The sequence below is a fragment of the Pelodiscus sinensis genome, chromosome 4 (assembly GCF_049634645.1).
Source record: "Pelodiscus sinensis isolate JC-2024 chromosome 4, ASM4963464v1, whole genome shotgun sequence".
NCBI lineage: Eukaryota > Metazoa > Chordata > Testudines > Trionychidae > Pelodiscus > Pelodiscus sinensis.
Genome location: NC_134714.1, coordinates 61,974,475 through 61,991,075, shown reverse-complemented (window position 1 = coordinate 61,991,075; position 16,601 = coordinate 61,974,475). Strand labels below are relative to the sequence as shown.

The 16,601-nt window shown below is 43.1% G+C and overlaps 1 protein-coding gene across 4 annotated transcripts in view; it reads right to left on the bottom strand.

The window, feature by feature from the left end:
- The window catches only part of EIF2AK4 (eukaryotic translation initiation factor 2 alpha kinase 4), a 90,074-nt gene that overhangs the window by 50,575 nt on the left and 22,898 nt on the right, over positions 1 to 16,601 (bottom strand). For all 4 annotated transcript variants that reach the window (XM_075927079.1, XM_075927078.1, XM_006128641.4 and 1 more), the window contains 4 exons: positions 11,958 to 12,073; positions 10,461 to 10,618; positions 8,363 to 8,898; positions 416 to 525 (listed from right to left, as the gene is read on the bottom strand). In XM_075927079.1, the coding sequence (XP_075783194.1) occupies positions 416 to 525; positions 8,363 to 8,898; positions 10,461 to 10,618; positions 11,958 to 12,073 (920 nt within the window). The remainder of the gene's footprint in view (positions 1 to 415; positions 526 to 8,362; positions 8,899 to 10,460; positions 10,619 to 11,957; positions 12,074 to 16,601) is intronic.

Below are 16,601 nucleotides of genomic sequence, written 5' to 3'. Positions count from 1 at the left end.
CCTAACTGTTAATGAAAGGGTATGGAAGAGTATCTTTGTGACAGAGAAAGGAAATCCTGGGAACAGCCTTGCTCAAGGATGAATGTTTACACTGAGATTTTACATTCCATTATTGTTTCTGAATTACCAATAAAGCCAGACTCCAAGAAGGGGCTAGAGTGGACACTACCACAGGGTCAGTTGTGTTGTGATGAAAGAGGAACAAAGATTGAGCCAGTTCACACCAAGTAACCACAAAACAAAGATGCAATGCTTTTTACCTTTTAAAATATTTTACACAAAGCAGAACAGGTTTTTTATCTTCCTAACATAGCTCACGTTACCTATGCGCATCTCATTTTCTATATGCGTTTGTGTTTATCTTCTCATTAATTACTTAATGCCAAGCTATAGAAGAAGAGACTAAATTCTTTACCATCTGGATTTTCTTCCACTATAGTCATTTTCATTTGTGGAGGGTTTATAAAATGGTGTTGTAACAACTGTTGAGGACTCCATCTTTCCTTATCTTCCAAGCAAACACATCTAGAAACCAAACAAAAACAAACCTTTTTCCAAAAGACTATGTATGGGGTGTAAACTACCAGAAAGCTTCCTTACATTTCAGAAGCAGGAGGAGAAATATTATTATCGCTGTTTGATAGGGAAGAGAGGCACAAAGGGTACGTCTACACTTGCTCCCTAGTTTGAGCTAGGGATGCAAATGTAGACGATCAAAATTGCTAATGAAGCGGGGATTTAATATCCCATGCTTCATTAGCATGATCTCACCGGCGTGTTACTTTGTTCAATAGCTGATTCGAACCAGGAAGTGCGCACTGAGACGCATTAGTTCGAACCAAACCCCTTGGTTCGAAAGCGAAGTTACTCACCTTGGTGCAGTAACTGTCGTTCTTCGAGATGTGCGACCCTGTGGGTGTTCCACATTAGGTGCTGGGCTTGCCCTGGCGCCACAGGACAGATACGTTCAAAGCCGTAGTCATTCGGACCGCGCATGTGCAGAGGGGGCATCTCGCGGCGTTCGCGCTCTGCCATACTGCGAAGTCCGGTCTCAACCAGCTCCTCAGACCCACCTCAGGATCTGCAAAAAACTGAAACAGACTCCGAAGCGGGGAGGCAGGTGGATAGTGGAGCACCCACGGCGGGACACATCTTGAAGAACGACAGTTACTGAACCAAGGTGAGTAACTTCGTTTTCTTCTTCAAGTGATGTCCCCATGGGTGCTCCACATTAGGTGACTGAGAAGCAGTACCCACTCAAGTGAAGGAGGTGGGATTTGGATGTCTCTATGTATGTAAGGAGGAGAGTACTGCAGATGCTACGGAAGTATCCGAGAGCCATCTTGTTTAAATAGCGTAGTGTTTGGCAAATGTTTGATAGGATGGCCAGATGGCAGCCCTGCTTATATCAGAAAGGGGTACGCCTTTAAGGAAAGCAGTAGAGGAAGCTACTGCCCTTGTGGAGTGGGCTCTAAGGCATTGTGGGAGGGGAACATTTTGTAGTGCATAGCACTAGGTTATACAGGAAATGATTAAGTTAGAGATTCTCTGGGATGATAAGGGTTGTCCTTTAGACCATTCCGCGACGGAAACTAATAATCTGTCAGTCTTCCTAAATGGTTTAGAATGCTCCAAAGAAAAGGCTAGGGCCCTACGTACGTCTGGCATATGGAGGATTGTTTCACGTGGTGAGGTATGAGGTTTTGGGTAAAAGGCAGGTAACACGATTGGCTCGTTGAGATGAAACTCTGAGCAAATCTTAGGAGTAAATGCTGGGTGAAGCCTTAGAATAACACTACCCTTATTAAAGATTGCGTAGGGAGGCAATGCCATTAATGCCGAAATCTCACTCGCTCTGTGCACTGAACTGATGGCGATGAGGAAGACCAGCTTTACAGTGAGGGTCTGAAGAGGTATGGTGGGTAGAGGTTTGAAGGGTGGTGCTGTTAAGGTTAAGAGTACCAAGTCCAGGTTCCATAGTGGGCCGGAAGCATGCAAAGGTAGGTTTAGGTTTAATAGGCCTTTGAGGGTACGTCTAAACTACATGCCTCTGTCGGCAGAGGCATGTAGATTTGTTTGTTCAGCAAAGGCAAATGAAGCCGCGATTTAAATGATCGCGGCTTCATTTACATATACATGGCTGCCGCGCTGAGCCGACAAACAGCTGATCAGCTGTTTGTCGGCTCGCCGCTAGTCTGGACGTTCCCCCTGTCAACATCAAAGCCCTTTGTCGGCAGCCCCGGTAAACCTCATTCCACGAGGAATAACGGGGCTGCCGACAAAGGGCTTTGATGTCGACAGGGGGAACGTCCAGACTAGCGGCGAAACGACAAACAGCTGATCAGCTGTTTGTCGGCTCAGCGCGGCAGCCATGTAAATGTAAATGAAGCCACGATCATTTAAATCGTGGCTTCATTTGCCTTTGCTGATCTGTCTAATCTACATGCCTCTGCTGACAGAGGCATGTAGTCTAGACACAGCCTGAGAAACCTCTTGGTGATGGGGTGAGCGAACAGCAAAAAACCCTCTATTGTCTATTAGATAGACTCTTAGAGAAGATAAGGCTAGTCCGTTCTGCTGCAGGTGCATCATATAGTCTAGAATAATGGAAATCGGGATCATATGAGGGTCCATGCTGTATTCAGAACACCAGGAAGTGAAGCGTTGCCATTTGGAAAGGTAAGTACTTTGTTTCCTACTGTGCATGAGAACAACTTTAACACAGTCAGAGCATAAGGCCTTGTAGGTGTTCAGCCAGCTAGGTACCAGGCTAAGAGGTGAAGAGTGCAATTGCAGGTGAAGGAGAGAGCCCCACTTCTGGGTTAGAAAGTTCTAGTTTAACAGAAGGCGATATGGTGGACGTCGTGCAAGTTGCATTAGAAGCGGATACCAATGGTGATGAGGCCACTCCGGCACTATCAGGATGACCGAGGCTTTGTCGAGCTGGATCTTCTGTAGGACTCTGAAGATAAGAGGGATAGAAGGAAAAGCATATATGAGGGGACCGTTCCAGCTGAGGAAAAAGGAGTCCCTTAAGGAATGATGACCTAAGCCGGCTCTGGAACAGAAACGGTGGCATTTCCTGTTGCTGGCAGTAACGAATATTTCTATTCAAGGGAAGCCCCAGTGGCGAAAGACGGAGTGGAGGACATCCCGATAGATTTCCCATTCGTGGTCTATTGCAAAATTCCTGCTGAGGGAACCCGCTATCATGTTGCTAATGCCAGGTAAGTAGGATGCCACAAGGGTAGTACCGTTGGCAATGCACCAATTCCATAGTCGGATTGCTTCTGTACACAGCAAATGGGATTGTGCACCGCCCTGGCGGTTTAGATAATATATGGTTGCAATGTTGTCTGTGAGGATGCCTACTGTAGAGTTGCAAAGGTGTGTACGAAAATGTCTGCAGGCGTTGGCAACGGCCCTCAACACAAGGAGATTTATGTGTAACAGAGACTCCTGTGGCGACCAATGACCTTGTACGGAGAGATTGCCCATGTGAATGCCCCAGCCAATGAGGGAACCATCTGTGGTCATTAGACGACGAGGTAGCAGATGACTAAACGGAATGCTGGAAAGCAAGTTGTCGTCTACCGTCCACCAGTGGAGGGAAGACCTGACCGTGGATGGGACGATCACCCGCTTGTGTACGTTGTGTCTTATGGGATCGTATATTGTGATCAGCCACTGCTGTAATGGACGAAAATGTAGCCTGGTGTGGGGAATGACGTATGTCGTGGAGGCCATATGACCCATTCATTTGAGTACTGTCACGACCTGTACTGAACATTTGTAGAGAAGTTCGTCTAATAGGTCTTGCATTGCCCAAAACCTGGTAATGGGTAGATATGCCATTGCTGTGACTGAGTCGAGGTGAGCACCTATAAACTCTAGGTTCTGAGTAGGTGTCAAGGTGGATTTGTCCTCATTGAGAAGACGACCTAGGAAAAGGAAAGTTTCGATAGTGATCCGCACCATCTCTGAGGTTTCTGTAGACGAACATCCCTTTATTAGACAATCATCTAGGTAGGGATATATGATGATGCTCATGCGTCGAAGATGAGCAGCGACAACCGTGAATGTCTTTGTGAAGACCCGTGGTGCTGCGGCGAGGCCACAGGGCAGCATTTGATATTGGAAGTGGCCTGCACCAGTCATGAAGCGTAGAAATTTTCTGTGAGTGGGGTGAACAGTCACATGGAAATAGGCATCTTTGCGGTTGAGAGCAGCAAGCCAATCGCCCTGCTCCAGGGCCAGTAGAATAGAGGTTAAGGTCACCATCCTGACGTGTTTTTTTCGGCTATATTTGTTAAACTGTCGAAGGTCTAGTATAGGCCTCCATCCGCCAGTTTTTTTCTATACCAGGAAGTAATGGGAATAGAAGCCTCTCCCTTGGAACTGAGATGGAACTTCCTCTGTTCCTCCTAAGTGGAGGAGATGGGCGATCTCACTCTGTAGTAGGTCTTCGTGAGAGGGGTCCCTGAAGAGGGACGGGGATGGGGGGGTTGTGAGTGGGAGAGAATGGAATGGAATAACATAACCTGACGGGTTAGTTATCTGTCTGTAGTGATGTTGGCCCATTGGTTGTAAAAGAGCATTAAATGATGGTGAAAGATGTGACCAAGGCTCTGAGGGGCTGTGCGCCTGCTCTCTACCAACGCGTCAAACATGCTGCTTGTTGCCAGCGTGCGTTTGCGCACTGTTATTTTCATTCCGGTGTCTTATTGGTCTTTGGCGTTCATTCTGATGCAGCTGGTCAAACTGCTGGTGTTGTGGTTGCCAGTGCTGCCTGGGATGGAAATAATCATAACTCCTGTGAAACAGTGTATATCGTTTCCTCCTGTACGTGGGGTGTACATTCCAAATGAGTGCAAGGTTGTTTCAGTGTTCTTTCTAGAATGTAAGACTGAGTCAGTCTTTTCCCTGAATAGTGAATCCTTTTCAAATGGCAAATCCTTCACTTTGGATTGTAGCTCCTTTGGCACTCCACTGCCACCGCTGTAGTAATGCATAGGGCCTCATTGCTCCAGGCAGTGGGTGTGGGCTGCAGTGTCTGCTACGTCCATGGCAATTTGGAGACTGGTTCAAGTGGCGGCATAGCCCTCTTGGACCACAGATTTAAGAAGGGGCTTCTTAAATTCAGGAAGGGCTTCTATCAGGTCTGTCAACTTTGCATAATTATCAAAATTATGATTTGATAAATGCACAAGGTAGTTAGCGATTCTAAGGAGCAAAGTTGAAGAGGTGTACACTTTCCTGCCAAATAAATTGAGGCTTTTTGACTCCTTATCTGACGTGCTTGGTTTATAGTTGAGAGCCTTGGCTCGTTGCTGGGCTGCATCGACCACCAAAGAGTTGGGGTGTGGATGGGAGAACAGAAATTCTGACCCTTTTGGGGGTACAAAATATTTCTTATCAGCCCACTTGTTAGTGGGAAGAGCAGAGGCAGGAGTCTGCCAGAGTTTGTTAGCGACTTCCAAGATTGGCCATACCTTTGGATGAGGCTATTTGGCGGTATGGGAAATCTGCACGTTTTTCAGAAGACGATGTTGTTTGTCCTTGACTTCGGTGAGTTGGATTTCTTGAGACACTGCCACCCTCTTAAAAAGATCCTGGAACTGTCTCAAGTTGTGTGGTGGTGAGACATCTCCCGGGATGACAGCTTCATCAGGAGAGGAGGACTGATCTGTGGGCGAAGACTTTAGGAGGATGTGACTCTGTAGTGGCCTACGGCTGTTGCCCTTGAGCAGGAGGCGGCAAATGGTGTGGTGATAAGTCTCGACCAGACGGTGGACGAGAAGAATGTGGAGAAGAGGAACAGGCCGTCATGGAACATGGAAGGGATATGAATGAGTAACGCCAATGATGATGTGGTGAGTACTCCCTATGATAATAGGAGTAGCCATATTGATCCCGATAATAGTAAGATGAGCACGACGGAGAACGCCCATAAAGATGGCATGCGGTGTAATCATAGCGCGAGGATGATCTTCTCAAGTGAAAGGATGGAGAAGGAGAGTACAATCTTAGCCTGGATGGTGAGGGAGAGGCAGAGAAGTTATGAGAAAATGCTCACACATCTCTGAGAGGAGTAAAAAATGGAGATGGAAGTCTATCAGGAGAGCCATGGTGATGGAGCCGGTGAAAATACAGGAGGCGGTGAGAGGCTGGGGATAGGCTGCAAATGTGATGGGTCTTTGCCTGTGCTTTGGCCGTTGCGCGTTCCGGTGCCGGAGTCAGTGCTGTGTGCGTCGGCACCAATGATGGTGCCGACCGATGATGTGTTCCACTGGGATCGTGGTGAGCCCGCACCGAGGCCGGTGCCGGTGGGTCTCGAGTCGCTGCCAGTGGTAATCTGTCCCGGGATTCGGTCGGTGCCGTACAGTCGTATGCCGAGGTCTGCACTGCCTGCTCCTGTGCCAAAGTTGTTGGCTCCTCCGAAGAGGAGCATGAAATAGAAATAGAAGTGGCACGTAATGGTGCCGACTGTGCCTGAGGTGCCATCAGAATACACGGTGCCGATGACTTCGGTGCCGAGGGTGATTTTGCCGTTGGAGAAGTTGCAGCGGTGTGGCGAGATGTACCAGGCAAATTTCTCTGAGCTTTCAAAGCAGAATGGGCACTTGAAACTGAAGTGCCCAAGTCAGAGCCCGAAGTAGTTCTGCCACGGGAAGTCAAAGGCAGAGATCTACTTGGGGAGGGCCTTGGTCTATTAGGAGGAGCCATGCAGGGAGAGGAGGTGCTCTGTTTCTGAGGCTGCTGTGCAGGCTGAGGCGGGGAGGCTGTCCCAGCCAGCTGGAGCACCTTATCGAAAAAGATCATGGGGAGCCTCATTTCGTGGTCACAGCGGGCCCTGGCTGTAAGTTTCGAGCAATGTACGCATTTTTGAGGTACATGATGCTCCCCAACACAGCAGATGCATGCGGCTTGGCAGTCAGATGCAGGCATGGCGTTGTGGCACAGGGAACATTTTTTTAAACTCGGGAGAGCCCGGCTTTCTGGATGTTAATGTTGCTCCTTCCCCTTGTCTGCTCCGTTTTTGTATATACAAGAGTCAAGTTATAACGGGGGGGGGGGGGGGTGGAGAAGGGAAAACGAAAACTTAACGGACTATATATGAACAGGAGAAAGCTTTTTTTTTTTTTTTTTTTTTTTAAATGAACGTGAGCAGGTATAAGAACTATTTAAGAACTATTATAGAAGTAAACTGAAGAATTATAACTGGGTTTTTCTCACAAAAGGTTGAACCAGAAGGAGAGAGGATTTGCTCCATCTGCAGCTTAAGGCAGTTGAAGAGGAACTGGTTGAGATTGGACTGCACAGCGTGCAAGAGTGCGAACGCCGCGAGATGCGCCTTCTGCGCACGTGTGGTCCGAATGACTACGGCTTTGAACATCTCCATCCTGCGGCGCCGGGGCAAGCCCAGCACCTAATGTGGAGCACCCACGGGGACATCACTCAAAGAAGAACTAACGTTACTCTTCAAAAAATGAGGAGTAATATTAGTCCAAACCAAGGGGACTAACCAGGACACACTTCCTGGTTTGAATCAACTGTTGAGCGGAGTAACGCACTGGCGAGATCATGCTAATGAAGCGCAGGATATTTAAATCCCCGCTTCATTAGCAATTTCGGTTGGCAACATCTGCATCCCTAGTTCAAACTAGGGAGCAAGTGTAGACATACTCAAAGAGACTAATGGTACGTCTACACTTCACGCTTATTTCTAAATAAGCTATTCCGGAAGAAATATTCCAGAAAAGTTCATTTCAAAATAGCATGTCTACCCTAGAGGGAAGCCTCAAAATCAGTCCGAAGCAGGTTTCTCTAATGTGAACATGCTACCTCAATTTAGAATCCCAGGAAGCAATGGGGAATAATTAGTTTGAAAGGCCCTGGGGAGGAGCTATTTCGAAATAGCAGCAGTGGAGCATCCACACGACAGCTATTTCAAAATAAGCGTTATTCCTCATGGAATGAGGTTTACAGAAGTCAGAATTAGACGTCCATTATTTCAAAATAATTTCAAAATAACAGAATTGCTGTGTAGACGCTCGCTTTGTGATTTTGGAACAACAGTCTTTATTCCAAAATAACGCTGTTGAATAGATTCACCCTAAGTGATTTTTCCAAGGTCACACAGGAAGGGTCTAATGGAACAGTGAACAGAATCCACATTTCCAGCATCCCAGGCTATTTCCCGAAGTACTGATCCATCATTCTTCCATAGAATTATTACTAATAAGACAGATGGATTTGGTTTTACTGTTGAAAATATATTCCACAAAACTTTCTTACAGACAAAGTTAGAAAAGGAAAAAATAAGATGTCAGAAAAAAGGAACAAAATGACAGACACCTACTTTTTCAGAAAATCTTCAAAGTCAGCAGGTAAGTCATTAGGAATAGTGACTGGATATTCCTTGGTTACTTGTCCCCGGCTGAGAGAAAGCAGTAACAGACCCAGACGCCATACATCTCCTTTTTTCCCAGGCTTGTTAGGCAAAGCGTCCTCACTAAATCGAACTTTGGTTTGCTCAAAAACATCCTCCTTACAGATATCAGCTAGGCGCTTTGAAATGCTATAGTCCGTCACCTTGATATTTTCTTCAGTATCTACCAGGATACTAGAAGCACACAGGACTTTGTGCACTACTGAATTACTGTGTAAGTAGTCAAGAGCAGACAAAAGTTGGGTTGCATAATGGCGCAGCTGATCAATGGGAATTGGGACTTCTTTGCTCAGGTATGTAGAAAGGCTAAATCCATTAATATGCTCCACTAAAATGTCTACCACAATTGAATCATCATGCTCTTTAAGGATCATAGACATGTAATGTACTATGTTTGGGTGATTTAGTTTCATCAGTGAGCTGAACTCTGTTTCTGCACCCAGAATCTGTTTAAGAGAAATGAAACATAACATGCATTAGCAAAATACAGTAACTGATCTCACATTTCATGAAAAAAACATTAAAAAGTATGTTTTTAATAAGGACAAGTGAACTTATATGAATAAGAGAAAAACCAAACTTCATACCAAGACCTAAATCAGGGTGGTGGGTTTTTTGGGGTTTTTTTGAGGTTTGAAAAAAATCTGAATGATTTCAGAAAGAACTGTTTTGTGTTCTCATGCTTCTGCACATCCTGGTTTCACAATTTATGTGGGAATAGAAGCACTGAAATACCAAAGGCTAATCTCTCAGCAGAGCAAACTTCAATCTTGCACAATCAAAGGATTCAGTTCAAGTTTCAACCAACATCCAAATATTTGGGTGCCACCTAAAGGGAAAAAACACATCCTGGAGCCTTTTGAACTTCACTTATTAATAGTTTTTAAATCAAAGTCTAACACTGTATTATTTGGGTTACACAGTACTAAGGCCCTGGGAGATGCCTCAATTACTCAGTATGATCAAAGCAGCTGGCCAACAGGCTGCAGAAATGTGTCCTGATGGGAACTGACTTTATACACATTTCAGAACTGCTACAATCTTACTCTGTGTCACTATACTGAATACCCAGGATCTGACTACTGGGAAAACTAAAGGAATACATGATCCTGAAATTCTGCTCCTGCAATGTTTCTGGAAGCATTAAGGTTTGCTTCAGCTCCTTTTCCTGACTCTTGGCCTCCCTACCTCATCTACCCTTGTTCTGCCTCTCTTTTGTGGTTACTGAGTCTGAAATGGGTTTGATTAACATGCCCTTAAATCAATAATGGAGTATCATCTGTATGAAGCAATTATCTGCTACCAAGTAAGTTCCATTCTAAAATATTCCCAAAATTCACTCACTCCTTTGCATCCCACATCTCTATTTAAATATCTTGTATCCACAAGGTAGTGCTATATTAAGTTCACAGTCCCAAACACTATATTTTAAGATGCAATAGCAACTATGTAATCAATTTGTTTTTAACTGACCGCCTTTTATAAAAAAAATCCTTGAAATATCACCTTATTTGGTGTCAACACAATGTTTGATTTCAAAGGGTTTCAAATCAGAGCAGTTTTCCCCAAAAAGACTTCAAGCCATAAGACTTGAATATGTTCTACTGAGCAGTTCTGCAGTATACTTATTGTTTGAAAAAATTCAGGATTGAGAGCCCTGCCCCAATGTTAGGTGAGGATATCACAGCCAGGTATCAATAGCAAAATTCTTCCTCTGCCACAGAGCTGTGTCAGGGAAACTCAATTGCCCCTTCTCTTGGATTTTCATTAATACTATATTAACATATTTTACTTAAATATTACAGAAAATATGCTAATGACCCCTAAGCAACTCAACATCTGTTAGACAATGATGCAAACTTTTCAAACATTGGAAATTTTAATTTCATCACCAGCACCTCAGTTAGTAGTTCAATATACAATGCTATACAGTATAACTGGAAGCCAGACCAAAAACATGGGGGGAAAAAAAATCAAGCTAAATAGAAAATAAGTTTTTAATTATTACCTGTTTTTTGCATTTATCAACTTTTTCCTTTTCTTGAGTTGTGAGAAATTTTCCCATTTTTTTCTGCCACTGAAGAACCCATTCATATACTAAGACAAAATTGCCAGTATATATTTCCAAGGCATTGTAAACAGATTTACCAAGCTGTTCATCCTTGTCTACACATAAAAAGGGGTGGGGGGAGAGAGAGGAATAGAATATAGAGAGTCTTGAAAGAGTTTCTACAAATGGTAAATTAACATTGCAAAGTTTGCTTTTTAGCTAATTCAATGAAATCTTAAAATATAAGTTTGATCAAAATGAAAACAAAATCTTTCTGATTTTGATATAATATGCCTGCAGAATGTCAGCTCCATTGACATCAAATGACTAACAACAAAAACAAAGTCTAGTGAACTAACTATAGGAAAGTGTACAACAAACTTCACATTAACATAAAATGTTACTTACAATTTTATGTAAGAATCTGAGATATCAATAACCAAACATCATCCTCCATTGACCAAATGCTTAACTCTCTATATAGTAGTTTAGTCATGACTTCAAAATGAAAAATAAATAATGAAACTATGTTTGTTCAAAGTAAGTAGTATTTTCAATAGCAAATCCATTAAAGTAGTATAGTGAGAGAATGTTGAAAAAGTCTGATGGTTAAATTCAGACACAGTATAAAAGCTCATATGCTTATCTGAACCTCCCAGCCTTGTCTACACCAAGATTTTTGTGAAAATCTCCCATTAATGCTGTAGTGCCTATGCTATCAATGGTGCGGGGCATCCTAGTATAGCCTAGCACTACTCTTGTAATTGGTGGTAAGTACATCATCAATAGTTTTAAAGTTTCAAGTGTGGTACACAATGCTATGTACACATACAAAAACCAAACATATTTATTTCATATTTCAGTCATGTAAAGAACTAACAGTAAACACACAAATGTTTTTTCTCTCCCAGAAACATTTATTTGCAGACCTAGATGCATATTCCTAAAATAAGTAAGCAATATTCACTCAAGTAGAACCTCTCATTTCTCCCTCCCACCCTTGACAAGGTCTCTCCATGACCTTATTGGAGCCCTTACATCAGAGTAGGGAACTCTAGCCTATGGGCCACACGCAGTTTCTTTGGGACACCAACGGTTTGTTAACCTGAGCATCCACAGGTGGCCCAGCCCACACCGCTTCCTGAAGCTCCCATTGGACAGTAACTGTGACCACTGAGAGCTGTAGGACTATGTCAGCAGATGGCCAGGTAAACAAACCATCTTGTGGCCCACCAGAAGATAACCCAGACAAACCTTATATGGTTGGTATGCTGGAGGTTCCCCACTCTTCACCTTAGAACATCCTTCCTCTCCCATGTTACCCCACATGCTTTATACTATCAAACAAGCCCTACCGCCTGATTCCTTCTATTTGGCAAATACCTACACATCCAAGCCTCTTATGTAAGCAATGCAGGTTTTAAAAAATTCAAGTTGCAATGGCTGTTTACTCACCTATACATTTTCCTTTGTGAACAGTAAGCTTCCCAGCACCACCAGAACTGAAATTCAAAATTTCATAATTTCCAGGAGAATCTTCACTGCTACATGCAGAATGCTGTCGTTCTCGTCTGTAAATGTGAACAGTGTTATCTTTAATTTGGGAATATACTGATATGTTTGATACAAGTCTCAATTTTGTCTCTATCTTCAGATTCACTTACCTTTGCACCTAATGATATGCTCACTGAAATCAATGGATCTGCATAAGACCAAACAATCTCTTGCATGAATCCATTTATAGATTAGGGATGTTAAGTAGCGGTTAATTAAGTTATTGATTAGTAGATGGGGGGGCACTCACTATCCTGGCTGAAGCTCTGCAGTTTAAATATAGTAGGAGCTGGATGCACAGGCAGACCAGCTCTTACCACATTTAAGCTGCAGAGCAGCAGCGGGATTAGTTTCCTGGGAGGGTACAAGGGGGGAGAGGAAAAGCAAGTAGTCAAGTAGTGACTCAACTACCCAATAAGCCTAAGATTACTCGAGTAGTCACATCCCTATTATAGATATAAAGTTAATATATGCAAAGGGTCTCTTAAGATCTAATTCAGCAAAGCACTTAAACTTATGATTGAATGCTTACTGCTTCTGCAGCCTGATGGCAAATCTAATCTGAAAATACCTGTGATTGATACTGTAGTTCTGAAAAGAAATGAACACAGCTCAGTTTCAAAATATTTGAAAGAAATAAGATTTAGTTTTGCTAAATTCAATGTCATCTTATATTAATTTTATGTGCTATAAGGTGAGGTTTCCCCTTGTTTCTTCTATTTTCTCTTAAGCCCATTCTTGTAAAGCAATGCCTCCAGTCTAGTCCCTAAAATTTTGATTTTATTTTAAAAAGGACTGAGTGTGGACTAAATATGTATAGAAATAGTTATTTTAAAGGAAATATTAAAGGATGAGTTCATTTTTACTAAGTGTTGCCTGTTGCATTGAAAATCTCAATTTAATGGCCTTTTGCTAACACATTAGAATCTTCATATGAAACAGAACAACTGAGTTTCACTGTCTGAGCTGCATGAAGTGAAACAGTACAGTACCTGCTGTGAAGAGGAAATTACGTTTTCTAAAATGATTTAATCTTTAATAATCAAAAATGTTACTGAAAACACAAATAAAATAATGTATTTCTTGCACAAAGAATGCTTTGTTTACTAATATACATTGAACCAGCAATATCAGCAACATAATTCCCCTCCAAACCAGAGTACCTGGCACACTGTGTTTTTCAAACTTAATGTAAATATTGCTGTGTGTGTAGAAGGTCACCACCAAGGACACTCAATAATGGGGCAGTAATCCAAAACCACACAAAAGAGTTACATTTTAACAGGATTGGGAATTAAAGTTCCTTTGTAGGTTTAATAAGCTTGACAATTCTCTAGAGAAAGCACCACCACAGAGAGCACCTTCCAAATAATAATCAGTGATGCTTAGAGATGGCGAAAAATACATGGAAGTTAGCTCAAAGGCTAGAAAACCCTTTTGAAATGTTCAGTTTATGCAAAAGGAGGAAAGAAACTAAACTAGAGAGATCCCCAAAGCATTTATGACAAATGTTGCATAAAAAGAAGATTCCTCTGATAGATGTACACTAAATATTAATTACACAAAGAAATACGCTGCACGTGACTATAGGAAGTTAAACATATGTGCCACAACATTAGATGATATTTACATTGTTCAAATAAATTAATTAAATTGTATGATTGCTCTTTGATGAGATGTCTCTTGGTGGAAAACATAAGGAACCTAAACCAATCAGAAGCAACAAAACTTCCAGCCACAAAAAACCACACTGCTGCAGGGGAAAAAAAAAAAAAAAAAAAAAAATATTTTGCTGGATAGTGCATTGAAAGCCATCACAATAGATGGGCCTTCCAATAACAGCACTTTAAACAGTCACTTATATGTACAGGCAGGCCCCGGGTTACGTCAGTTTGACTTAAGTCGGACCCCTAGTTATGAACGGGGGGGGGAGGGCGCCGCAGCTAGTGCGGGGTGCCTCCCCCACTGTTGCCGCCTCCGGCGGCGTGGGGGGCGCTTCCCCCCAGCAGACCAGGGAGACGCGGAGCTAGCATCCCCCCCCAGCAGACCAGGGAGACGCAGAGCGGTTTTTCTCACCGCAGAGGACACGGGCAGTGGTCCTGCCGAGACGCGCCACGGTCCCGCCGAGACACGCTGCGGTCCCGCTGCCTGCGTCCTCCGCGGCAAGAAAAGCCGCTCCACCAGTGCGCCCCACCCCCAGCAAACCAGGTTTTTCTCGCCGACGCCTGAAGTAGAGCAGCTGGGGGTCTGCCGGGTTGGCCCCACCACGCCGAGGCGCGGTGGGACCAACCCGGCAGCACCCCAGCTGCTCTGCCCCAGGTGTTCCCAAGTCAGCCGCTGCTGAAACTGACCAGCAGCTGACTACAGGAAGCAGAGCAGCTCTGCCCCGGGCTTCCTGTAGTCAGCCGCTCGTCAGTTTCAGCAGCGGCTGACTTGGGAACAACTGGGGCAGAGCAGCTGGGGTGCTGCCGGGTTGGTCCCGCCGCACCAAGGGTCGGCGCTACCAGACCAACCCAGCAGCACTCCAGCTGCTCTGCCCCAGGCGTGTCCGATTCAGCCGCTGCTGGTCAGTTTCAACAGCGGCTGAATCTGGACGCCAGTTCCGACTTACATACAAATTCAACTTAAGAACAAACGTACAGTCCCTATCTTGTATATAACCCGGGGACTGCCTGTACTGCACATCAACTGTTTTAGAGAACAGAACAGCACAGAATTAAGGACAGAACAGTCAGAGTACCTGAAACATACAAATTCAACTTAAGAACAAACCTACAGTCCCTATCTTGTATATAACCCGGGGACTGCCTGTACTGCACATCAACTGTTTTAGAGAACAGAACAGCACAGAATTAAGAACAGAACAGTCAGAGTACCTGAAACTGTTGCATATCAACAACAACTCAAGGCAGTTTCCCCTGGCCAACTAGCAGCTTTTGCTTCTAATCTTCAGAGCCAAAGGGACAGCAATAGTTAGAGAGATTTTTCAACAGTACCATTAACTAGGTGGTAAATTGTCAATTACATATAGCATTCAAAGACGGCACATAATTGGAGGGTAAGGGCAAAACATTCAAAAGCTCTTACGTGCCTGGGTGAATTCCTTTTGACAGTAGAATTTAAGCACTTTTGAGCTTCCATGATTTATCTAGGTATTTATGCTGTGTCAGTCACCATGGTATCCAAATACCAACATTTCAACTGAACATGTGAGGGTTTCCATTTTGTCTTGAGATAGTTAATGGTCACTGAAAATTTATAACCAAACTGCTAACTTGGCCTGGCTAGATGGTGTTTTCGTAACAAAAACAAACCAAAACAACAACAAAATCTTCTTCCCCGTACATGACTATCATTAATTACAAAATTCACAAATAAGATTAAGCATATTGCTTACCATTTGCCTTCACTCCTTAAATGAATATTTTTGACAATGTGCTCCTAAAAATATTTGCAAAATAATCTGAATCCTATGACAACATATTGGAAATCTAGGAGTCTTTGGTTTCAGGTAGATTACCCTGCCAGCAATCAAGTGGACACCAAAAACACAAGGTGGCACAATTAGCTTGCTACCGATGGACATAAACTGAACATCCAGCCAGATTACCTTGAGGACTTAGGCAGAGATCAATCCAGATGGTGCTCAATCCCTTTGGGATTTTTCATGAAGAAGAGCAGAAAGGTATACATTTGGCTTTTTATAGAATACAATACCACAAAACTAGTCAGCCTATTTGCCTCTGCAAAGGTTTTTTAAAAAATAAAGATACATAATCCTCTCTGCTTCAAATATAGTATATAGTGTTTACCTCTCAAAAGAACCTAATGTTTGTAACTTATAACTCATACCAATATGCAGGCAGTGCATATATTTACAACCATCTTTCATGAGATATGGACCAAATGTGTTCAAGCATAGAATAAGTTCCATTTACTGGTCAAGTATAATCCAGCCCATTGTCAAATGCAATTTGACCACAACATGTACAGTAATCATTCATCATCTACCTTGCCTTGATCAAGCTGATTATTCTGCAGCCATAAAAACAGATAACAATTTTTTTAGATAATACAGTTACTGAGATTGAAGATCAGCTTAATTCAGTGAATAGTATTTAAATAAAGCACTCGATTCGATTGTCTGGAAATACAGGAATTAAGGTTGAGTGTGTAACTTTAATTTGGCCTTCTTGTGCATATGCATTACCATACAGAATTAATCACATGATCACAAAATATTTTTAGTACAGGACCCCTGCCTCATTCAGAGCACAGGATGGATGGAGCTCAATTAATGAACTGTTCAATATTTTGTTTTATCTTCATTGTTCAGTGTGTAGCCCAGGACTTATTTACTGCACAGTATTCAAACCCTGATCTGAAAATAGAATTATTAATTTTCTCGAGGGCTTTTCTAATTGGTGCCCATCATTAGAGTCCTTCACAAACATGAATTTATTTTAACAAAACCACTATGAGATGAGATGGTGGCACAGAAAGAACAAGGACAAAAGTATCCACTAATTTTGGGTGCCAATATCA